Source organism: Tupaia chinensis, unplaced genomic scaffold (genome assembly GCF_000334495.1).
Source record: "Tupaia chinensis unplaced genomic scaffold, TupChi_1.0 Scaffold000247_1, whole genome shotgun sequence".
NCBI lineage: Eukaryota > Metazoa > Chordata > Mammalia > Scandentia > Tupaiidae > Tupaia > Tupaia belangeri.
Window position 1 is genome coordinate 609,072 of NW_006159725.1, and position 24,191 is coordinate 633,262.

The following is a 24,191-nucleotide window of genomic DNA, read 5'->3' on the forward strand; positions in this document are numbered from 1 at the left end:
TGGAACGGCTCACAACTGGCTCATCCTACCTAGCTGTGTGACCCTTGACGATTACCCTCCTCTCAGAGTTCTCATGTCTTTATCTTCGTGGGGTTTGCTGCAGAGACCACGGAAGTGGCTAATTCAGTATGTGTGCAGAGTGGGCACCTAGTAATGTTAGCTGCCAGCGCGTCCCTCTGCCTTGTCTTTGGACAAGACGTTTATGTTCTCTGAACCAGTTTCCTCTTCCAGAAAATAAAGTGAAACAATCCCCATGGGGACCAGCAGGTGGCAAAATGGTTACATTGCTGGACTCCCATGTAGTCAACCATGGTTTGAATCCCGGATCCAGTGGCTTAAACTCACGCTGGGCACAATCCTGAGAGGAGAATGGAGGAGAAGGGATTGTGGCATGGCCATCCCCCTTGGGGGGCAGGGTGATTTCTCGCTTTCCGTCTCTCTGTCTCTGTCTTTCTGGTGAACACACGCACCCTATAGCAAAAACCTCTCCAAAAAAAAAAAAAAAATCCTTGTGCCGCCTACTGCCTGGACATTAATTCAAGTTCCACAGTGTAGGCAGTAATACTTTATATAGAAATGACAAGTTTCTAGGGGGCAGGAAATGTGTGTGCCTGCGTGTGCACACATGTACGTGGCCATACGTGTGTGCATGTGTATCCACATCCATGATTTTGTGTGTACAGTTCTGCAGGATATAGGTGGTTTTTAAAATTTCATAGACATTTCAAGGACAAGGACACTACCTTTTGGTGCAAAGTCTGAGGCCTCACGCATATTAGGGCCGAGAAGATCCTTGGCCAGTGAATGAAATAGCAGGGATGAAAATGCTCTTCAGTGGATTAAACACAGGGGTCAGAACCAGTAGGGCTGTCTGCTTCCAGTCTGCAGGGAGGGGGTTCTACGGTGAGTTATAGGAGGATACGTCCAGCACTTTAGGGAATAATGGGATTAAAATTCATTTCGATGCAAAACATTTTTGAAATGCATGCGTAGTTTGTTCATAAGACGCACCTTCTCTGAGCTTTTGAAGCACCCTCGTAGTAAGTGCATTGCATGATTTCTCCTTTGAGACGCCAGCAGTGAGGGGGGGCTGTCATTAGCTCCATTTCACAGGCGCGGCAGCTGAGGCTCAGAGGGGTTAGTGCCTGGTGGTAAGTCAGTGAGCCTCTGGGAAGGAACGTGTTCCCGTACTCTGGGCAGTGGCCTGGCCTGACGTCTCACGAGTAGGAGGAAAGCTGTCATTGGTAGGCCAGGAGGAATGTCTGGGCCTATCAGGTCACTTCCCTCGGGCTAGCAGCGAACCTTCCAGTGGAAGAGGAGGCGAAGGTGTGGCCAACATTTCCTCGCTTACAACAGACCATGAAGCTAGGCAGGACGCGGGTTGCTCTTTCTGCGAACCTGACCTTGTCCTTGCCTTCCTGGTCTCAGAGCATGTTAGGGACTTGGTGGTGACAGGAGAGCCCTGGATCTCGTGCATAAAGCCCAAAACCTGAGGGTGTGTGGATGCCTGCATGTATGTGTGTACATGTTCACATGTCTCTGGTGCATTCATATGCACACATGTACATGTGTGGGCCTGTGTACATGCATGTATCCATGGTGCATATGCGTCTACGTCAATGTCTGTAGATATGAGGAAACTTCAGGAAGTTCATAAAAATGTAATTAAAGTGTGAGTTTCTTTTGATGCAAACATTTGGAAATCCATATATAGTTTTTTCATGATATGCATTTTCCATGAGCTTTCTGAAGACCCTTCTGTGCATGTATGGTGTCCATGTATATGTCTGTATGTGTGTGTATATGCATGCCTGGTGAGTATGATGTGCAGTGCGTATATGTATGTGTGTATTTGTTTAGGGTGTGTCATCGTGTATGTGTATGTGTGCGTGCGTGCGTGTCTGTGTGTCTCCTTCCAGACCAGCGTAGCTTCCTCTGGACAGTGCTAAAGCTCTCTGTCTAGTGCCAGCCTTGCATGGTGTCTGGATCATGTGATCGCAGGCGACGCCGTGACTGAGTGCTGGGTGACTGAGGCCTGCGCCCATGTTCCCTGCAGGTAGTGAGCCCCCGAGAGAGCAGCCTGTTGTCCTATCAGCTTTCCTTTCACAGGCCTGGTTCCCTAATGCGTGCACGTTGTTGAACCAGTGAAGGAGCCAACGTGTGACCTCCAGGCCACAGTCATTCCTCCCATGGCATGAGCCACCCGACGGGACTTGGGGAGGTGCTGGACAGTCTCGGCACTCACGCAGGTGACTGCAGGCTGGGTGTGGCCGGCCTAGATGCTCCCTCTCCCCCTGCTCTCAGCTCTGGAGGGGCAGGGCTGGACAGCTGAGGTCCTATGAAAGCGTCATCCTCCTGCCGTTCCAGAGCCAGAGTTCCATCTGGCGTTTGCGTCATGCTCCCGCCGCTGGCTTCTCCTTGGGTCTGTGCTGGGAAGTTGCTCTTCCCGGTGGTTAATGTGTTCCGTGCCCGCTGTGTCCCCCTGTGCTCAAGTTCCGCGCAATTACCCTCCTGCCGGGTTTTGTAGCTGGGCACAGCAGGTGGGCCTTGTTTGTAATTCACTCGCACCATTAACGCTGGGTTAGCACATCAGGGCAAGGGCTCCATTCAATGCCCCCAGCCCCAGATGCCATTCCAGAGCAGGGACTATAGTTGGCTTTAGGGGTGCAACCACTTCTCCAGTCTAGAGCAATGAGAGACTTAATCCACTGGCTGCCACAGAGCGCTCCAGTCATCCACGTTAATGGCAAATATGTACCCAAATACCAATCCCCCCAAATCATGGTGATTTGGCTCCGGACAATAATAGCAATAATCACAATAACAGCTGTCGAGCATCGAGTGCTTGCTATTTGCAGGCCTGCTGCTAAGATCCAGCTAATCTTTGAAAGCAACTTTAGGACTAGCTAGCATTTTCCTCCGTTTTATGGATAGGGAAACTGAGGTTTGGTGAGGTTAATCACTTGCCCAAAGTCACATAGCTAGTTGGGTAGTAGAACCCAGATTCAGGAAGCTTTGTTGAAAAGTAAATGCGGGGCCTTGGTGCAGTGGTGGTTAAAGTGACTAGATCCCACATGGCCAACAGTGCGGTTCTAGTCCTGGACAAGGTGACTTGAAAAGCAGGCTGGCGTGTGTCCCTGTGAGCCCAAAATCCTGAAGGGAAGGAAAAGACGAGGAGAATGGATTGCAGTGTGACCATGCCCCATTGGGGGGAATGCTTTCTCACGTTCCCTCTCTCTCTCTCTCAGTCTCTCTCCAGACAGTTTACAAGCCCTCTGGCAAATAAAAATAAAATGTAAAAAGATTAATTTATAATGGAAATGCAGAGTTTGTGCTGATAACCACTATATTATACCTCTGGGGATCTTGTAAAGGTAGTGGATAGAGGAGGTAGGGGAGAGCTTCAGTTTGCTATCCTAACCCATTGTGTGTGTGTGTGTGTGTGTGTGTGTGTGTGTGTGTGTGTGCGTTTATTGTTGTTGTTAGCACTGATATTAAGATAAGCCACTGAGTAGGGGAAAGGTGCACAGGATTAAAACACCCTCCATGGGCTCGATTTTATTAATGAATCAATCATATGTGTATTGAACTCCAGCTAGGTGGAAAATATTGTTCTAGGTGTTTTATTGAAGACAAAAGTAAATCATTCATCCAGTCAGTGGATTTGCGAGACAGGGACCGAGACCCATGCTCGAGACCCATGCAAGAGAGTGAATGGCGAGTGAAATGTGAAGGGGTAAAGCCAGGAACTAACCAACCAGGGAGCTCTGATTCAGAAGCAGAAGTTCTGGCCGTCTGACGCACGATCAAAGTGTTTTCACATGTTTCAGCCTCTTTGGTCTTTGGACAGGCCTGGAAAGGAGAGGGACAGGCAGTATGTCTTTCATTTCATGGGAGACTAAGGCACAGAGAGGTCTAGGACCTGGCTGTGGTTGCACAGGAACGCACATGACAACAGGGATTTGAACAGGAGTCTTTTCTATGAAGTGCCTCGGGCTTGGCCTGTGGCCAGCTGCAGGCTGCTGCTCTCTGGGCTCTGCAGGGAGCCGGTGCCAGGCCTTACCCTGAGGGATGGCCGTCAGTGCTGGCTGGGCTGGGTGGAAGGGAGGGGTGGAGTGTACCACGCATGTGCTCTTAGGCAACGCTGTATGTTGTCTGAGCTGGAAAGACACCGGTAGAATACATCTATCACTGAATTTTGTGTTTGTTTTATTCTTTTATTAGGCCGGAGAGTGCATGAGAGAAAGAGAGTGAGCATACCCTCCACCTGCGATTCTTTTTCCTCTAATTCCTCATCCTTTGGGGCATGTGCATGCGAGCCTGGTGTGGAAGGTGCTGGGCCAGAACTCCAACCCTGGTTGGTCAGGTGTGATCTGGCGTCCTAGGGTCAAGCCCTCTGCCTCTGAGCTGAGAAGCAGCCACGACTTACTTTGCATGGCCCTTTCTTTTCAAGTATCTAGCTTGCCTATCTTTTCACCTCACACCCCTGGGGGAGCAGAGGGGCTGATCCTGGGTTCTCCAAGGAATGTGTGGGTCCAGGGCTAGCTGCTTCCTTATCTGCTCTGTCAAGAACTTTACAAAAGGTGGGGGACCGGAGCCGGAAGGTGGCATGGTGGTTAAGGTGCTGGACTCCCACATGACCAACCACAGTTCGAGTCCTGGAGCCGGCGCACTCTCCCTCTCTCTCTCTCTCTCTGTTCAAATTGAATAATAATAATACAACTAAATAAAGAATTCTTAAAATTAAAAATAAAAAGCGTGGTGGGGAGCAGATAGTGGCGCTGCAGTGAACTGAGACGCTCTGAGGCTCACCCATCTGGGAAGGTTCTGGATTTGGAACCTGGGGCTGGATTGTGGTGTGAAAACCACACAGCCATCTGGCTGTGGACAGGAAAATGTATGAGGTCTCCCCTTGGGCATGATGGAGCCAGGCCAGGGGGCAGGAGCCCACGTCTGCACTCCCTTGCCCCTTGCCGCTGTCAGCCTCGGGACTCCTTTGTCACTGACGTTAGTTGGGAGGCTTCTTCTGGCTTTGGCCTACGTGCCGTCGTCTGAGTCTGGAATAGCTCCTCTCTGAGCACAAATGGTGGGACTCTGCATTGCCCACCCCATGGCCACTCCCCCTCCCCAGCCCCTTCTCCAGGCAGACACCCTTGGATCTCCTGACTAAAGCTCTGTCCACAGCGCGGCAAGTTTCTGCAGGAAGCGCCTCTCCTCCTGGCCACCACAAGACATTCTTAGCAGAAGAGAGAGGGCCATGTGTGTTGGGAGGTAATTAAAATGCTGTCCCTAAAAGCTGTTCTCCCCGCGTCTCCCTGCCCACTGGGTTCCTCTGCGGACACTCCTCCTGCGAGGGCTTTCTGTTCTGCATGGGTTATAAATGGCTCCAGCGCGGGGCCGTTTGATTTCAAAGCCTGAGCTCACATGCTCTCTGCCAGGAGCTCAGCTCCCCTGAGGCTCAGCCTGGTGGCCTCGGATAAATGCCAGGGACATTTGTCACCATTCAGAGCCAGTCCTGCCTTTCCCTTCTGACCCTGGGGTGCACGTCTCCCACTCCCCCCGGCTTGCTGTGACTGTGATCAGCTCTCCATCTTCTCGCCTCTCACCACCTGCCTTTCAGTGGGGAGATCAGGATGCTGAGGCTTGGGTCTAGCACACGAGGTTAATGGAGAAACTGGCTTTCGATGCAGGGCCCTGTCCTTTTTTTTTTTTTTTTTTTTTTTTGAGAGTTTTCTTTTTTATCGGTGTATGTGCTCGCCAGAAAGACAGAGAGAGACAGAGAGACAGAAAGCGAGAAATCATCCCCCAGGGGGATGGCCATGCTGTAATCCTTTCTCCTCCATTCTCCTCTCGGAATCTTGGGCATGCACGCACACATTCCTGGCGTTAGGTTAAGCCACCAGGTCTGGGACTCAAAGCGTGGTCGACTACATGGGAGTCCAGTGACATAGCCATTACACCAACTGCTGGTCCCAGATGCAGGGCCCTATCCTAGACCTAGGGGTGTAGAGAGAGAGGGGACAGGCTTGTGTGCTTGGAGACACCAAACCTAATGAGGGAGACTGGACACAGGACAGCAGATACATGGGAAAGGAGCTCTGGCTTTCCAGTTGTTGTTGTTGTTGTTTAAAGGATTTTTGCTATAGGGCATGTACACTGGCTGGAGAGTCAGTGGGAGACAGAGAGACAGAAAGCGAGAAATCATCCCCCAGGGGGATGGCCATGCTGCAATCCCTTCTCCTGCGTTCTCTTGGATTTTGGGCATGCATGCACACATGCCCAGCTTGAGTTTCAAGCAGCTGGGTCTGGGATTCAAACCGTGTGGGAGTCCAGCGCCTCAGCCACTATGCCACCCACTGGCTCCCTGGTCTTCCAGTTTCAGAATAGAAGTCCCTGCTGCTGCTGAAGCTCTCTGAGCTGTGTCCCATCGGAGGCCACTGGTCTCCCCATGGGTTGCTTTATCTGTCCCTATCTCCTCTCTCCTCCCTGTCCCCTCCTGCCCATCCAAAGGACCAGGATAACCCAAGTCAGACATCCCTCTTGGCCACTCTCAGGCATGCATCCCTCTTGGCCACTCTTGATTGCACCTGTTCGTTCCCGTGGCTGTCTAGAATTATGGCATCTGGTTCTCTGCGTGTCTGATGGCTGTCTCTGTCCCAAGCTGTAATCTCCCTAGGGCAAGGACTGTGTCCCAGGGCCTGGAAACTGCCTGTCACCCGGTAGACACTCGGTAGAAACCGTCACTGAATAAATGAGGCATCGGTGCCACAGCCGGCCGTGTTAAGTGCACGTGCTTGCGTCGGCCTGGCTAGGCCATGGGCACGCCGTGCTCCATTTTGCTTTGGAATCCCTCCTCTCATCCGCAGAACACTTCTCCATCCATTATCTCATTTGATCCTCTTAGCAGCCCTGGAGGGTAAATGGTGTGAATGTCATTTCTCCACATTATGGAAGAGGAATTGGAGGCTGCGAGAGGTTGCGATGGGCCCAAGGTCACGCAGGTCTCCCCTTCCAATGCATTGGTGTTTCTCCCTTGCCCGGCCAGGGAGAGTAAGGAAGGAGACCTGACTTCTTCAGAGAAAGCTCTCGGGGTAGGTTGATTGGGAGCAGCATTTTGGAGATGAGAGGCTGGGGATTGAACTAGCAAGCAGGCTGGGCAGCCGTCTTGTGGGGAGGAGGCGTGGCCACGATCCAGGGCACCTGTGTCTGGCCGCAGGGAGGTGCGGAGTGGGAGTGGGGAGACGGTGGGAGGAAGTTCACATGTACGGATTGCATTATTCCTGAGATCTCTGGCAGTGACCTTTCCAGGGGGGCTTTGATTAGCTGTTTTATAGTCGTGGAAATGAAGCTCTTAGAGGTTAAGAAGCAGCTTACGGACACAGTGGCAGCTCAGATTGGAAGCCAGAGGTATCCGCTCTAGCTTCTAGGAGGGGGCTTGTTTAGAGGTGTGTTAGGTACTTGGTCCAAAATCTCCGCAGAGGGCATGGAAGACCGGAGATCTCTCCTTCTTCTGGCTCATGAGCGCCTGCAAGTTCAGCCGGCCTAGCGCTGGCCTGGATACTAACCAGGTACCTGCAGGGTTACTGGGAGCCTCCTCTCCAGCCGGCCTGGGCCAGCAGTCAGTCTGGTCCCTGACCTCAGTTCATCGCAATGAGTGAGAGCGGTCCTGTCACCACGCTGACGCCACCCACCCCGGGGCAGCTGCCACACGTGACGCGGCACAACCCTTGGGAGCGTTTCCTCGTGGTGAATCCTAATGGCGGAGAACACCTGGGTGGCTCCTGTGGCTGAAGGGTGCTGCCAGCTCCTGTCTCAGCTCCCCTGACGTGACCAAGGGTTGTGTGGAACTCGTCTTGGTCCCAACCTCCTTGTAACCATCACAATCACATCCCATTTCCTTGAGGGCTGTGTGTGCAAGGAGGATCTGGGACATGGAGGGACAAGTGCTGGGTGAGGACGGAGTCCTGGAGCCCGTGGTCCGTCCCTGCACCCCAGCTGTGTGACCCTCTGCCTTCAGGTTCCCCCTCTGCAGGAGGGCTCAGTGCGAACGGCTACCTGGAAGGTTTCCGAGGAGCAGACACGTCTGCCTCCATCCTCTGCCTGGAGCACGTGGTACCTATGGTTATCTGGGAGGTCAGACCTCAGAACGACAGGGTTTCAGAGCTTCAAAGAACTCGAGAGGCCATCTAGCCTGATTCCAGCATTTGACAGAATAAGAAACCGAGTTTCAGAGTGTTGGATCCCAGAGGTAGTGAGTACCGGTCCTTGCTTCCCAGGACAGTCCTGCATCCTGGCATGACTCCACTCATGGCCAGTGGGTAGGATGCCCACTTTGTGTAGCCCAACTGATTTTGAGGGGGTTGACCGTCCCTCGGGCAGATCATGGGGCCCCAGGCCGAATCGATGTGGTGTGGAGGTGCGGCCCATCTCCTGCCCTGGCCACTGCACTTGCCACGTCATCCAGGCTGCTGCCTGGAGTTTCTCCCAGCCAGGGGGAGTCAGAGGAGAGTGGAGAAGCCCACGTCCATTTGTCTTGAGGAGCCTGGAGCGTCAGGAGGAGTAATCAAGATCTTGTTGCCCACAGCCCAGAGAAAGTCTGTAATTAATCTGCTGCCCCCCTGATTTCCTCTGTCCTCCCCGCCACAAACACCGTCTGGCAGCTGTCAGCCTCTCCTCTGACCCGCCCCGGAGAATCACGATTAATGGCATAGGAGCCCTGTGAGGACGAGAGAGACCAGTGGAGGGACTGCTGACGCATCTGGAGAGGAGAGGCCATTTAACACCGCCGGGCTGCGGGAGTCCAGACAGCGTGTGCACCGCCGATGCAGCGAGCTGTTGCAGGCGGTGTCTGTCTGCACTTAGGAGCTGGCTGCGGGTCGTGCATCAGCACACATTTATTGAGCTGCTACTCAGTACAGGCACCACGGAGAGTGTGTCAGGTGGACACGGGCCCGAAAGAGCTGTTCCCCTGCCTGCCGTGGCATAGGTAAAGAGCTATTTGTCCACGCACACATTTGACAATACTTCTTTGTCGCTATCTCCTGCCATGACTGCCCAAGGCTCTGAAGGAGCCATAGTAAGAAGGATAAAGCCTCTGCCCTCCTGCAGCTCGCATTCAGATGGCAAAGATGGCGGGGAGGGGCAGCAGATGGTGTGGAGGTTAAGGCAGCTGGATTCCACATAGAAAAGTGCGTGGTTTCAGTCCCAGACCTGGCAGCTGGAAAAACACGCCAGGTGCATGTGTGTGCGCGTGCCCCAAATCTTGAGAGGAGAATGGAGGAGAAGGATTATGGTGTAGACATTTGCTCCTGGGAGGTGATTTCTTACTGTCCCTCTACCTCTGTCTCTGGTGAGCATACCGTGCCCCATAGCAAAAACCAAACAAACAAAAAAGACAAAAATCAGACAGGCTATGGGATCAGAGTCCATCCAATTCGATCATCCAGCTTGAGGAAGCTGATTGGTCTTACTGTTGTGAAAATTGGGTTCCCAGGGAACCAGCAGATGGCGTAATGGTTACATTGCTAGACTCCCATGTAGTAGATTGCTGTTCTAGTCCCGGACCTGACAGCTTAAAACTCACACCAGGCGTGTGTGTATGCGCGTGTCCAAGATTCTGAGAGGAGAATGGAGAAGGGATTGTGGCATGACCATTCCCCATGGAGGGTGATTTCTTGCTTTCCGTCTCTCTGGGTCTCTCTGGTGAATGCACACGCCGTATAGCAAAAATCTCTCCAAAAATAAAAAAGGAAAATTAGGTTCCCTTCCTGGAAAGAATGAGATGTCTGATTTTTGGTGTCATGGTAAGACAAAGTCCTGGGCAGGTCGTGGTAAAGCAGCCTTGGCTCAGCCAGGAGGTACAGTAGGTAGTGTACTGGACTGCATTGCTGGAAGCCATATGGCTATCTGCAGGTTCGAATCCCTGGGTTGGCCTGACACCATGCCGGGTGCACACGCAGGTGCCCCAAATCCTGAGCAGCTGGCAGACTAGGAAAGAGGATCGCAGCGTGACAAGACTCTGGGTCTCTCTCTGTGTCTCTGTCTATTGTACACATATACTCTGCATCATAAGGAAAGGAAGGAAAAGGAGAATCTGGAAACCTCGGCTCCCAGGCCAGTGCCCCATGGCTTCCTTTCCGACTCCTTCGGACAGTGTGTGATTGCATGGTGCCCTCGAGCTGTGGGCAGTGAGAGTGGAGGGTCAGAGGAGGAGAGCTTGCGTGAGTGGATAAACTCCCTGGGTTATAAATTCCTGTGGGTGAGGACGGGGAAGGTAACTCACCAGTAAATGCTTTGCAGCCGATTGCACTTTCTGCACAGGGTCTCTGATCGGATTCTTCCATTATTACAGCCGGCATTTTTAAGTGCCTGCCATGTGCCAGCCTGTGCGAGGCACAGGGGACATGGGTGGAAGGTCAGACTCATTCCCTGCTCTCCTGGTGTCTGCATTCCCTTCCCTGTTACAGGTGGACAAGGAAACGGGCTCCGAGGCGTACAGACACACAACAATGCTCACGTACTAAGGGCCTGAGCCAGAGCTAGCCTGGCCGCTGTCCAGGGCCAGCCCTAACTCTGCTCGCATTCTTCTGTTGGGCCTGGCTGCCCTAGCTGTCTAAGACAGTGTCCCCGGTCACGTGGATACCTTTAGGTAACTCTGCCTTCCGACTTATCTACAGGACAGGACTGAGGCCCAGCTCTGGCTAGGTGGGGGCTGTCAGAGACCCCCCCAGAAGGCAGAAGCCTTCCTTGCACACGAGGCCTGCTGTAGTTGCATGAGCTTGGCTAAGTTATGGAGCCTTCCTGAGCCTCAGCTTCTGCGTGTGTGACACGGGGATGCAGCTTTCCTAATGGCTCATGTCGTGGTCAAGTGGGTCATTTATATGAGCAGCAAGCATCACATCCTTTTGTTTGAGTTTGCTGTAAGGTGTGTGTACTCACTGGTGAGACAGAGAAAGTGAGAAAGCACTCCCGCGGGACAGCCATATTCCAAACCCCCTCCTCTATTCTCCCCTTGGGATTTGGGGCATGCATGCACATGCACCCTGTCTGATTCTATTTTCTTTCTTTCTTTTTTCTTTTTTGTTTCTTCTTCTTATAATTATTTTTCTTCTCCCCCCTCCCAAATCTTAACCTTAACCCTTACCCTAAACCTAATGCTTGGCATGTTTCTCAGGCCATCGGGTCCAGGACCTGAACCATGCGGTCAGCCACGTGAAATCCAGTCACTCCAATTGCATTATGTCATTTAATTCTCCTAGTCATTTTATGAGGATACTTTTACTGTCCCTACATTACAAATGAAGAAATAAAGTCAGAGACGTTAACTAATTTGCTCAAGGTGTACAGTGAATGAGGGCAGGGTGGGACTCGAACCCGCGTTCTGCCCTGTGACCGCCAGCTCAGAAGGAAAGGGCAGTGCACATTTGCCTCGCTCCCCTTCTCGGCCTGTATTGGGGTGACCCCCTTGTCCCGGAGTGCAGCATTCGGTCCGCTTAGGTCGTTCGTCTAAACTGCAGCAAATACACAGACGTACGTGGTGGACTGGCGATTTGTTTTGTACTGCTATAAGCTCAGAAAATGTCTTCTGACACCATCTGTTCATTTATCCACTCGGCCAATATCAATAGTGCACCTACTGTGTGCCAGATAGTGTGCCACATGCTGGGCACCATCTCTGCCGTTACAGCTCACCGTGCCGTGGGGAGACGGGCAGCACCCTTGCCTGGAGCAGGGTGGACGTCGGGGGGAGTGTGCCAGGTGTGTTGCGGCACAGGAATCACGGAAGGCCTCCGAGGGGCGGGGCGAGCTGGGCCTGGAAGACACGGCATGCAGACGCCATGTATGGGTGGGACAGCATCCCAGGTAGAAGCATGGGCAGATGTGGTGTGTTTGTCGACGTGAGGGCTTCAGCTCTGCTGGACTGTTAGGTGCCAGGGGGTCAGTGGTAGGGACGGGTGAGCAGGGCCCGGATTATAGGAGGTTTTCCATTGGAGTGAGGAGTTGGCTTGGCTCCCCTGTGCAGTGGAGAGCCACCGGGACTTGGGCGTGGGGATGGGCCATTACCAGGTTTGCGTGTTAGTTGGAACCCCAGTGTGGAGAACCATCTGCAGGAATACCGGAGGGTGAGAGGCCGGGAAGGACGCTGTTCCTGGCAGGTGTCTGGACATGGGTGGTTGGTGGTGATGGAGAGAAGGTGGTTTTAAGGAGGCAGTGCTGGCAGGACTTGGTGACCAATGAGATGTGGAGGTGCAGGAAGTTTATGTGGCTTGCAACTTTCCGGCTTATCGGCTGGTAGGTTGGGAGCCACCTCCCAAGAATAAGAAGTAGGCAGAGAAGCAGGCGGCAGGGCTGAGATGATGCCGTCTCTTTAGGCTGAGGTGTTCTGAGGTGCTGTAGGACATCAGGTGGAGTTTTTAGGAGGCAGGTGTGTGAGTGGAGGTGTTCTGGGCTTGAGATGCCAGTGTAGACACCACAGCGTGTGGGTGCTAATAACACGATGAGGGTTAATATTATTATTGTATTTTTTTCAGGATCATTTCTTTTGAGGTCTAAATTATTAAAATATTTTCAGTGAATGAAGGCTACACACTCTTAGGTTCTCAGACTGGATTCATCGACCGTTAAATTGAAAGTAAGACCTCCAACGTCTTTGTTTTTTTTTTTTTTTTTTTTTTTTTTTTTTTTGGTAAAGAATCTAAAAGCTTCATCTTCTTTCTGTAGCAGTTAAGATGTAAAAGAAAAGCCAGGAGAGTCAGAGACCTGGCTAGCCCCAGCTCTGCTTCCTGACAGCTGTGTGACCTTCAGCCAGCCCTTCTCTTTTCTTGGGTACAGCTTACTCATCCGTAAAAGAGCCTTTCCTGTGGAGTAAACACGATAAAGACCGTGTAAAGAATTCTGCAAACTCTTGAGCATCACGAACATGTAATATTATGGTTCTTTTTATTCTTGTAAGGTTTGGGAGGAGATCATTTCTCACCATCATGTCCAAGAGCACCCCAGGATCTCAGTTATTGTCCTTAAATGCTGTTTCAAGGAAGGTTCTAAGTTCACGTTCAGAAACCGTCCTGAGTATGCCGGGCACACATATGGCCATTACCTGGGGCTGGCTAAAGCTGGGGGTAGGCCATGGCATCAAGACCTCTCCTCCCTGGCTGCCTCTCTATCTGTCTTTCTCGCTCATGAAAGAAGTAAATACATAAACTTAAAAAAAATAAATAAGTGGTCTCCAAGATCAGCCATGCTTTGGGGCTACAAATGACAGAAGTCAGGTTTGCACGAACTAAGTATAGTTCTATCATCAAATAAAATTTACACGGGTTAATGTGACATGTATTTAGTGATCTGCATCGTAATTACTGTGCAGCGTGCTGATCGGGCATAAATGAAAGGCATTTGATATAGATGATTGTATTTAGTATTACTTTTATGTAGCCTAACCCACGTTTTATGTTCTTTTTTTTTCCTTTTTGACAGTTCATTCATTTATCCATTTAACAAATATTTATTGAGACTGTAATATATGCCAGGCACTGTTCTAGACCCCAGGGATACAGTCAAACAAGATCTCTGCCCCTGCCTCACCTCTGTGGAGTTTATATTCTGTTGGGGAGGTCGACAATCACTGAATAATCAACTTTATCCATAATGAGTAAGAACGTCTAGCTCCCCTTGAGACCATGTTTGCTTTCATCTCTTCCTGTACCAACACCCATGAATTAAAGAACAAAGATTCAGGGCCAGATTCGCCAACAGCAGAGTTGTCTTTAGCCCAATCCTTTACCCTTTATCTTCCCCTGTTTCTCTCTAGCAGGCAACTGCTTGAGGCCTTCCATTCATTGAACAAATATGTACCGTGCACCTGTTGTGCCTAAGTAGACTCTGGGGGTACAACAGGAAACTGGAAATGGTCTTTAAAGACTATGGTGAACCCAGGTGTAGACAGATAAAAGCAGCAGCCAGAGAGGGGAAAGCTCAGCTGTCTCAGCCCCAGTAGGCTGCAGAGGGGCCCAGTTCTGGCCTACAGCAGTAGTAGAGGAGCATGCTGCAGGCAGAACATGGTAAGCTCAGGAGACCTCCAGGTGTTGGTATCTGGACCATTGACCACATGCTGGGGAGGTGGGACGCCACTAAACCAAAACATTTTCTGAAGCATGACTGCAAAGTGTTCATATTGTAAGTCTATAGCTCAGCGAGTTTTCACCATTGAACACACCCAAGGTGAGAAATGGAACATCACCAGCACCCTAGAAGTCCCTCATGTCCCCTGCCAATCTTCCCAACCACCAACTGGACTTGCAGCAGCACGGAATAGCTTCATCTGTGTTTGGACTGTATATGGATCCAACCATACTGCACCTACTCTTGTGTGCCTGCTTTCTTTTGCTCAATGTTGTGTTTATGAGAGTCATCCATGGTGTTGCACGCAGTTATAGATTATTCATCTCCACTTTTGTCTGACACGCGAGTGCATGTACATACCATTGATTTCTCTGTTCTGTGGGTGGACATTGGAATAGTTTCCCGTTTGGAGAAATCCAAAGGATACTTCTGTGAACATCCCTGTAGGTGTTTCTGATGAGCATACATACACATTTCTGTTAGATATATACCTAGGACCGGAGTTGCTGGGTCATTAGGGTATGCATAAAGCTGCAGTCAACCAGTTCTCCAAAACAGTCATATCTATGTACATTTCTGCCAACACTGTATGAGAGTTCCAGTTGCTCCATGTCATTATTTACACTTGGTACTGTCTTTTTTTAAGCTATCCTGTTGGGTGGATAGTGGCATATTATGTCATTTGAAATTGCATTTTCCTGATGCCTGGTGAAGTGGAGCACCTTTTAACATGCTTATATGCCATTTATATATATATATATACACACACACACACACACACATATATATATATATATATTTAGATTTATATATATATTTATATATATGTGTGTGTGTGTTTAAGGTTTTTGCCAGAGGGTACACACACTCACCAGGGAGAGACAGAGACAGAAAGAGGGAAAGTGAGAAATCACCCCCCTCAGGGGGTATGACCATGCCACAGTCCCTTCTCCTCCATTTTCTTCTTGGGATTTTGGGCATGCACACACACATGCCTGGTGTGATATTTCAGGATGCCAGGTGCAGGGCTTGAACTGCGGTTGGCCATATGGGAGTCCAGCATTTTTAGCCACTCCACTACCTGCTGGTCCCAATATTCTTTAGTGCAGTATCTGTTCAAGTCCTGTGCCCATTTTTCTGTTGGAATGTCACTCTAGGTGGTGGGAGGAGGAAACATTTTAATACTGCTCTTCTAACCACAGGCATCTGGAATTAGCATAGCTGGCTGAACGCCAGCCCACCTTCACCCCAGTGATGAGGGCAGACTCTTGGTCACAAGGTGTCTAAGCGGTCTCAGTGGGGATGATGCCCAGGCTGCCCTGAGGAGAGACAGCCCTGCTGAGGTTCTGGATTTGACACCACAGGCCCAGGCACCTCAGGAAGGAAGAGAGGGGTTGGTGGAGGAAGGGTTGGGGTGGGGGGTAGTTTTCATCAGTGGAAAGAGCAGTGTGGAAAATGGGTGTGACCCTGCTCTCAGTATTTGCGGGGTCCTCTGGGCCGGGGAGGGGCTGATGTTTGTATGTCATGGAGGCCAGGTTCTGAGCATGGCGGCTTCTCCTGCGTTATCCTGAGGAGTTCTTAGTTCTGTTGCGTCAGGTGGGGTTGGCAGGCACTTCGGGGAGGCGGACACGGAGCTGCCCATAGAGGAGCCCCCTGAAGACCACACAGCTCTCAAGTAGGGAAGCTGGACTTAGACTCAGCCCTCCTCACATCACTGCCCACCCTTTCCCTCCTCTTACGCATGCATCTGATTCCTAAGAGCAGCTGAAGTCTTCGCCCCAGCTAGAAACTTTAGAGGCAAAGCCAGGTGCCGTGAACCATCCACCCGTGGTTACAGCAGTCTGCCACACATAGACCCGGGGAAGGAGTTGGAACCTAAGTCTTCTCTGAGCTTGGGAAGTGGGAAGAAAGACAGAGGGTCTCCCCAACTCCAGGGTGTTCCCCAGAGCTCTCCCCGATCACCATTACGGGCACTGCGGGACGTTCTCTGGGGGTTCTCTGGGCACTCCCTGGCAGCCCCAGTCTCTGGGATGGGGGTGGTGGCTTCCTGGCCTTGATGTAGGACTCACGTGGCCCCCCACTCTCTTACAGAGTTATGTCATGCCCAGGCCAGGAGAGGGCTCCATGAGGATTTATGGAAGATGCCCCGCGTCTCGGCGCCTTTGGTGCTGCTTCCTGCGTGGCTCGTGATGGTCGCCTGCAGCCCGCACTCCCTGAGGATCGGTAAGTGCAGCCGCTCTGGGCGCTGCCCCACCCCACTGCCCTGGGTGACCACAGGGGATGTCTGAGCTTGGCAGGGGTGGAGGTGGAAGTATGGTGGGGAGCAAGACATGTGACAGCTCCTGGCTGGTCAACTGGCCAGACTCACCTGGAGCTCGTTACAACCTCTAGAAGGTCTGCGGTGGATCCAGCCTAGCACACAGGGGCAGGCGTTAGCACAGCAGGAAGGTGAGAAAGCTGTGGGCATAACAGCTTTGGGGATGGAGATAAGAGCAGAGATCTCTCCGCCGATCTGTCTGAGATGGCTCCCCGACAGGAAGCTGTGCCCACGGAGGTTTGGGTGAAGCCGGGCGTCTGTATGGTGACCCTGGCCTGGCAGATCGGAAGGGCTCATGCCTTTGTGTCTGTCTGCTGCGGCCCGGCTCAGAGTGGCAGAGCTGCCGCGTGCACATCTGTACTCCCATCCCTGCAGGGGAGGGCCTGGGAAAGCAGGGGCCTCCTCCCCTGCCAGGACTGACTAAGACCCACTGGCTTCAGACTGAGGCATACCAGAGGCTGGTCCTGGGGTCACAGCCTCAGCTGCAGGGACGAGGACACAACCCAGTGTGTGGCCTGGTGTGGTCATCTGATGGCCCGGCACAGGGCACCCAGGGAGTCAGGCCAGATGTGGGACATCGGGTTCAGAGTGTCTGTGTGTATGTGGGGCAGGGAGTGGTGGGATCGGGTGGGTGGGCAGAGCTGCGAGAAACCCAGGCAGGCAGGTTATTGGCCACAACAAGAGCTACCCAATAGCAGGACCCTAGGGTCAAGATTAGGCGACTGCCTTGGGGGGACTCAAACACCAGGCAGGTTATCAAGAAAAGCACAAGAGACCCCTCTTTCAGCCTACGGTGAGGAGGGAGCCAAGTGGATACTCTGAACAAGGCAGAATCTCCTAGACTCTAAACCCAGAACAAAAAGGGTTCAAAGCCGACTTAGAATTAGGATGACTCTGAATCCCAGGGACATGACTTACAGCTCCCAGTTCCTGCCGTTGTGATCACAGTGAGGCCGCCATGCTGGTGGTGGTCAGGAGGCCCCGGGGTGGGGCGAGGTGGCCCCATAGCCAAGACCCTGGCCAGGCACAGCGTCACAGGCCGGAGGCCAGGCCTGCAGGTCCGTAAGCTCACGGGGCTCCTGCTGGTGAGATGTCGTGGGCATGCTTCTCCGAGCCTGTGCTGTGACAGCTGATGAGAATCGGCAGCACGGACAGGTGACCCCTTTCTCCCCCACATTTTGCCCTCAGCTCACCACTCTGCATGCTTAAAAAAGGAATTAAAAACAAAATCCTCCCTCCCTCTTCTTCATTCATTTCTACAGAAACTTCAAAACCTAATTTAATTCTGCTTAGCGGCAATGCAAAACGGTTCATATCCTTAAGATGCTTAATTTATAAGATGCCTACAGTTATTCGGCGTTTGCTGCGAGCTCCCCCCGCCCGCCATGAGCGGATAAAGTGGTAACCCATCAATTTCCATTTGTCGGAACGGAAGGTGGAAAGGGACTGAGCCAGCCTCGGCCCCTCAGCTCTCCCGACTCTCGACTCTTCGTTCCCCGGAGGGAAGCAGGAAGAGTAGCTGACAGATCCTGCTCTTGGTTACTAAGCCAACAACAGAGGGCTTCAAAGGGACCCCCCTGCTCCCAGACTCACACTCTGAACGCTTGTCCGGCTAGGCCCAGCTTCTGTCAGCCTGCAGTTTTGGCTCCTGCCAGGCCACTTGCAGCTGACTGCCAGCCAGGGGCCCTGCTGGCTGGCAGGGGCAAACCAGGCCTGATCTCCTGCAGGGATCAGGAAGCAGAGTTATGTCAACCAAGAGGGAGAGAAGAAAAGAAAAGCTGAAACAGCAATGCCAGGACCTGTTTTCCTGTTTCCTTGGTTATTCTGGGTGCTGGGGGCTTTTTCAGAGTCCAGTCCTTATGGATGGGAAGGTGCTAATTATGTGGACTCCCGAGGGGTGGTGGATAGGGCAGGGGTGGGAGAAGGAGTAGGCCAAGTCTATACACATAGCTGTTCTTAGCAACTGGAGCCTTGCGCACAGATGGGCAGGGCTGGCGTTGATGGTGCTGGGGTCTCTGGGGTCCTTGAGAGGCTCCTGGGAGACGGAAGAGCAGCTGCTCCTTCTCTGGCCTAGGGACTGCTTCTCCCTGCATTTGGATTTTTCTGGGGCTTCCCCCAGCTCCCCCTAGCCTCACGATGGATGGCTGTCAGAACGAGACTGCAGGAAGGGACCGGGAATCTGAGAGATAAATGGCCCCGCCTGCTCCCTACTCTATGCTGTGACAATATGGATGTTTGTAAAGAGGCGGTCGAACCCATTACCCTGCCTCGTGACAGCTGTTTTTCATTCAAGTGAGGCACGGGGTGGGAGATAGCACCAAATTGTCTATTACAGTGTCCGGCGTTTACCCCCGAATGAGGTTTTGGGTAAAAGAAAGGGATTTTATTTATGGCTCCGAGGCTGCCTGCATAAATTCCCCAAACTCTCCCATATATGTCAGCCACCGTCGGTCATCTATCTTCTGAAAATGTTTTTTGATTTTGCTTCTGTCCCTCTGGGCCCTCTGAGTGATGACTGAGGAGCTACAAGTTCATAAATGCTCTGAGAAGACCCCACCCCACCTCTGCAGCCACCGTTACCAGAGCCGGTCTCCTGATACATATCCTAGGGCCATAGACAATTGTAAGGGTCCATTATCCAATCAGCTCACTTTGCAAATGAGGACACAGGCCCAAGGCGCAGTGATTTGGCCAGGGTCGGTCCCATGGCAAGTAGGCGGCTGGCCAGTGGCAGCCAGTGCCCTGCCTTCCTCTAGGGCTCTCGTCACTAGCCATGGATGGCTCCCTTAGCCCCTGGGAAGCAGAATCCCCTTGGACGCTGTGTGAAGGTCATTTTCTCTTGTAGTTCTCGCAGTCGTGTTCAGAACAGTTTTCAGACATGAGCGAGAGTTACCCTTGCCCCTAGCACATGAGACGCTCAGTAAGGTTTGTCGACTGGACAGAGAGGCTTTGTGGGCCGCCTCTGTGTCTCCTGCCCCGGCCCCTGTGAAACACATTTTAACCCCAGTGAACAGGGGTCGCCCACTCCCCTCACTCTGGCCCTCATGCCCTCCTTCCCATGCCGTCTTTTCTGCCTGGAAAACAACTTCCACAACTCACCCGCCTCCTCTCCTTCTTCTTCCTTCTCCATTGCCGTTGGCTTGAATGGCACTTCCTCTGAAAAGTCCTTTCCCTGTTGCATCCTGTCCCTCCCTCATCTTTTCGCGCTGTCCTTCCGTTCATCCGGCACGTGCATCGGTTCCAGCACCTTCATTTCACTCCGATTCCCTGCATGAACCTACCAGACACCAAGCTCCATGGAAAGCCACCACCCAACACGAGGGCTCAGCACGTGATGCGGACAAGTGGTTTGCTCCAACTCAGTGATTGTTATGGCCGGGCCTCACAGACTTGCTTCTCGGATCATATGTGTGGTCCCTCTCCTGGTCCATTTTATCGCTAATAACAGAAAACACCTGAAACTGTCTGCTTTATGAAAACAGAGGTTAGGGGCCAGCAGGTGGTGTGGTGGTTAAATCTCTGGACTCCCACATGGTCGACTGTGGTTTGAGTCCTAGACCCAGTGGCTTGAGACTCACAGTGGGCACATGTGCGTGTGTGCCCCACATCCCTAGAGGAGAATGGAAGAGATGGGATTGCGGCATGGCCATCCTCACAAGGGGGGTGATTTCTCGCTTTCTGTCTCTCTGTCTCTGGTGAGTGCATGTGTCCTATAGCAAAAATCTTAAAACAAATAAATAAACAAAAGGTTAGTTCAGCCCATGGTTTAGTGGTCCAAGGGCCACGGGGCACTGCTGGTGGAGGTTTGCAGAGTTTTGGTCACATTCTGAGGATGAGGGCAGAGGAGAGCAGCCATGTCCATCAGTCTCTGCCCTGGGTTTCTGTCCCTCTCCTTAGGGAGAACTCAAGCCTAGGAGACTCACCCTAATCAGTTCCAAAGCCTCCCACCTTTGGACACCATGAAGGTATTAAGTTTCCTCTTACTGTCTTCACAACCAAACCTCCACGCATGAAGTTTTGGTGGGACACAAATTATAGCAGTCCTGGGGGTTTAAAGTGCTTTCTTTTGGTCTTGCCTATTCATAAAGAGATAGGAGAAACCTGTGTGTGTGTGTGTGTGTTTTCTTCCCCTGTCAGAAGGAAGAACGTTGAAGGAAAAAGAAAAAGAGAAGAGGAAAATGTCTAACTCCTTATTTTACTTTAAAAAGAGAATAGGTGGCCAGCAGGTGGCATAGTGATTTGGGTCCCCGACCTGGTGGCTTGAAACTCACTCTGGGTGTGTGTGCATACGTGGTCAAAATCCCGAGAGGAGAATGAGGAGGAGTTGCAGCATGGCCAATTCCTGGGGGCTGATTTCTGGCTCTCTCTCTGTCTCTTTGGCGAGTGCATATGACTTATAACAAAAATCTCTCTTAAAAAATAAAAAATAGGGGGACCAGCAGGTGGCATGGTGGTTAAGGCACCGGATCTCAAATGGCTGACCACAGTTCAAATCCTGGACTCAGTGGCTTGAAAAATCACACCGGGTATGTGTGCAAGCATGCCCCAAATCCTGAGAGAATGGAGGAGAAGGGTTTGTGGTGTGGTTATCACCCCAGGGGGTGATTTCTCATTTTTCCTCTTTCTGTCTCTCTCTGGCAAGCACATGCACCTTATGAAAAAAAACTTTAAAAAGAGAGAGAGAGGGAGAATAGGGATGGGCTGAAGACACTGTGTTCTAATGAAAGTTTGACTGTGATCATCGGTACAGTGATTCAATTATTCATTCACTAATTCACCCATCAGATACTTAGTGAATGCTGGGTGCCAAGCACTGTGGATACGGTGCTCAGTAATTATAATCAAAATAATAGCTCTCACTCGGAAAGAGGCCACCCTCTGCCAAGCACCCGGCTAGGGATTTTTCATCTCAGTCCATCTTCATGTTGGAAGTAATGATCCCATGTTATAGGTGAGGAAATGGAGGCTCGGGGAGCTTAACGAACACGCCTAAGGTCGCACAGGTACTGAAACTTGAACTCATCTAGCTCCGACGCTTTCTTTTTCTGCTTTACTGCGGCTCATGACCCCCCTGGAGACTTCTGGCATTTCCCATTATCACGGCAATCACACGAAACAGATCACGTTGTGTCTGGTGAAGAACTTGAAAGATGGAATCATTATTGCTAATATAGATTCTGGTTTTTTTTCTTGGGCACTTTTACCCCCAAAGAATTTCCCTCGGGCACAAAATCTACCTGACAGATGAGGAAGCTGAGGCTTGGGGATTGTGAAGGCTCAGTCACGGTGGGAGAGGAGCCCTGCTCAGCGTGGGTGGCCCTAATAGGTTGTCAAGTGTCGTAGCAGTTGAATTTCTTTCCAGTTTAAGGTTTTCCTAGATGGAGACGCAGCAAGGGCTTGGGTTTATTTGACACTGCCTTACCAGGACCCCCAAGCACTTCACAGTGACCGTTTTTAACTTACCTGGTTTCCCCCAGTGAGCTCCAACCCCATACAGGGGATGTTCAACATCGCACATTCAAATGGGATAAAAATGAAGATAACAGGAGAACTGAGGGAGGCAAAGGAGAATAAAAAAACACTGGTTTCTTCTGGTCTGCTGTGTTTGAGATGATCTGATACCCCGGATTCCACTGTACCAATTAGATGCTTAGCCTTGCAGAGGGTTCACCGGGGGGGGTTTTGAGTTGTACCCCCACCCCCCAGTAATGTGACCACATGATTTGATTTATGACATTTTGATCAACTTGTAACTTTTCTTCTTTGTTCCAAATTGAGTCACCCATATAAACAATCAATTGGTCTTTCACACTAGTGACAAATAGAAATTGATGACTTTCTCCTTCATCTGTCACCTAGAGAGGGAACACAGAGAGATTTCTGGGACATCAATCTCTGTGGGTGAGCGCTTGGGGAGTCTATGTCTTTCTTCTTCATAACTGTATTCCTGGATCTAACACAGGGCCTGGTCCTTAGTGGTAGGGCTTAGTAAATGTTTGCAACCCGAGTTATCAGTGGTGAGTTTTAAATCTTGAACTGGCACGTTGTTTTCAAAGTTCTCTTACCCCAAGAATTAGTCAATGCTCAAAAATACCAACCAATTTTATTGTCAACCCACAAACTGAATAATTAGGAGACCAAAAAGTTTGCAAAAAAGGAAAGTGCTCATTGTGTGGGCTTGCATAAAGTGACCTCCCCACTCCTCCCTGCTTCACCCCTGCTGCTGTCCCATTTTCTGGGCGGAGGAGGGAGCCTAGCTCTAGTGAGAGAAGTGCCCAGGCCCGTCTGCTGTGTGTCATCCATCTGTACTGGATCTTGGGGATATTCTACAGGGTGCTTTCAGAATGTGCACCTTCTCAGGACCAGCAGGTGGCCTGGCCTAGGGATTATGTCACTGTACTCCCATGTAGTTGACCACAGTTTGTGGTCCCAGACTTGGTGACTTAAAATTCACCCTGGCCACGTATGTGTGTGTGCCCAAAATCCTAGAAGAGAATGGAGGGTTGCGGCATGGCCATCCCCCAGGGGCTGATTTCTTGCTTTCTGTTGTCTGTCTGTCTCTCTCTTGTGAGTATGTGTACCCTATAGAAAACGTCTCTCTCTAAAAAACAAACAAAGCAAACACCCAGAATGTTTACCTTCCCTCTCCACCTTTCCAGAACCTATGTGTGAACTGCAGCCTCGGGCCACAGTCTCTTCTGCTAAACAGTTAGGAGTGAAGTAGACCCAGACGCTCCATTTTACAGATGAGAAATACTGGGATCCCAAAATGTGAAGTCCTTTGCCAGTGACAGGACCCCTGACTGCCAGTGCCCTGGGGATATGTGTGGTTTGCAGTGTTACAGCGAGTTCTTACACACATTAATTTAATTTTCCCAGCAACCCGCGAGGCAGGCAGAGGTGAGCACGTTGTGAGGAGAGGACCCTAGGGCTCAGGGGGTGAGTGACTAGCCCAGACTTGTGCAGGGCGAATGCTCATGTCACAGGGAAAAGCGTCCCATCAAAGGAATGAGCTGAATAGAGACCGAGGACAGCCCTGGTGACAGAGTCCTGAATAGCTGTTGACGGGTGACATCCAAAAGCCACCAGGGCCAGCGTGCTATGCCTGGGGCCTCAGAAAAAGACTGGGCTAAAGAGAACGGGCAAGGGGGCCAGCAGGTGGCATAGTAGTTAAGGCGCTGCACTCCCCTGTGGCTGACTGCAGTTTAAGTGCCGAACCTGGTGGCTTGAAACTCACTCCAGGCCTGTGTGCATGCATGCCAAAATCCAAGAGGATAATGGAGGAGAAGGGATTGCAATGTGGCTTTCCGACCTGGGGGGGGGGAGATTTCTCACGTTCTATCTCCTATCTCTCTATCTCTGTCTCTCCAGCGAGTACAAGCACCCTATAGCAAAAATCTAAAAAAAAAAAAAAAAAGAGAACAGACAAGAATGGTGGTGAACACAATCAAGGCTTGTCTCTTTATTTTCTTTAGTCATGATTGGTCTCTGGGAGGAAACCAGAGAGGGGCTCAGGGCCAGAGCTGAACGGATGGGGCTGTTGTTCTAGGCTAAAAGTTCCAGCTAAAGAGCTGATTTCCGTGGACTTCAGGGATGTGGCTGCTCGTGTGCTGGAATGGCCTGGTTTCACCCAGGTTCTCAGTTTGGCCTTCAACACATGTCACGGCCTGATGGGATCTACTCCCTGGTTGGAGGGGGAAGGGCCCGACCCAGCCTGGTAGGTGTCTTGGGCAGAGATGAATGTGGAACTGGGAGA

The 24,191-nt window shown here is 51.3% G+C and overlaps 1 protein-coding gene across 1 annotated transcript in view; it reads left to right on the forward strand.

Moving 5' to 3' along the window:
* The first annotated feature begins 16,221 nt into the window (after nt 1–16,221).
* GRIK4 (glutamate ionotropic receptor kainate type subunit 4) overlaps nt 16,222–24,191 on the forward strand; it is a 394,611-nt gene continuing 386,641 nt past the window's right edge. Inside the window, exon 1 of the mRNA XM_006148794.3 lies at nt 16,222–16,341. Within this exon, the coding sequence (XP_006148856.1) occupies nt 16,260–16,341 (82 nt within the window). The 5' untranslated portion in view covers nt 16,222–16,259. The remainder of the gene's footprint in view (nt 16,342–24,191) is intronic.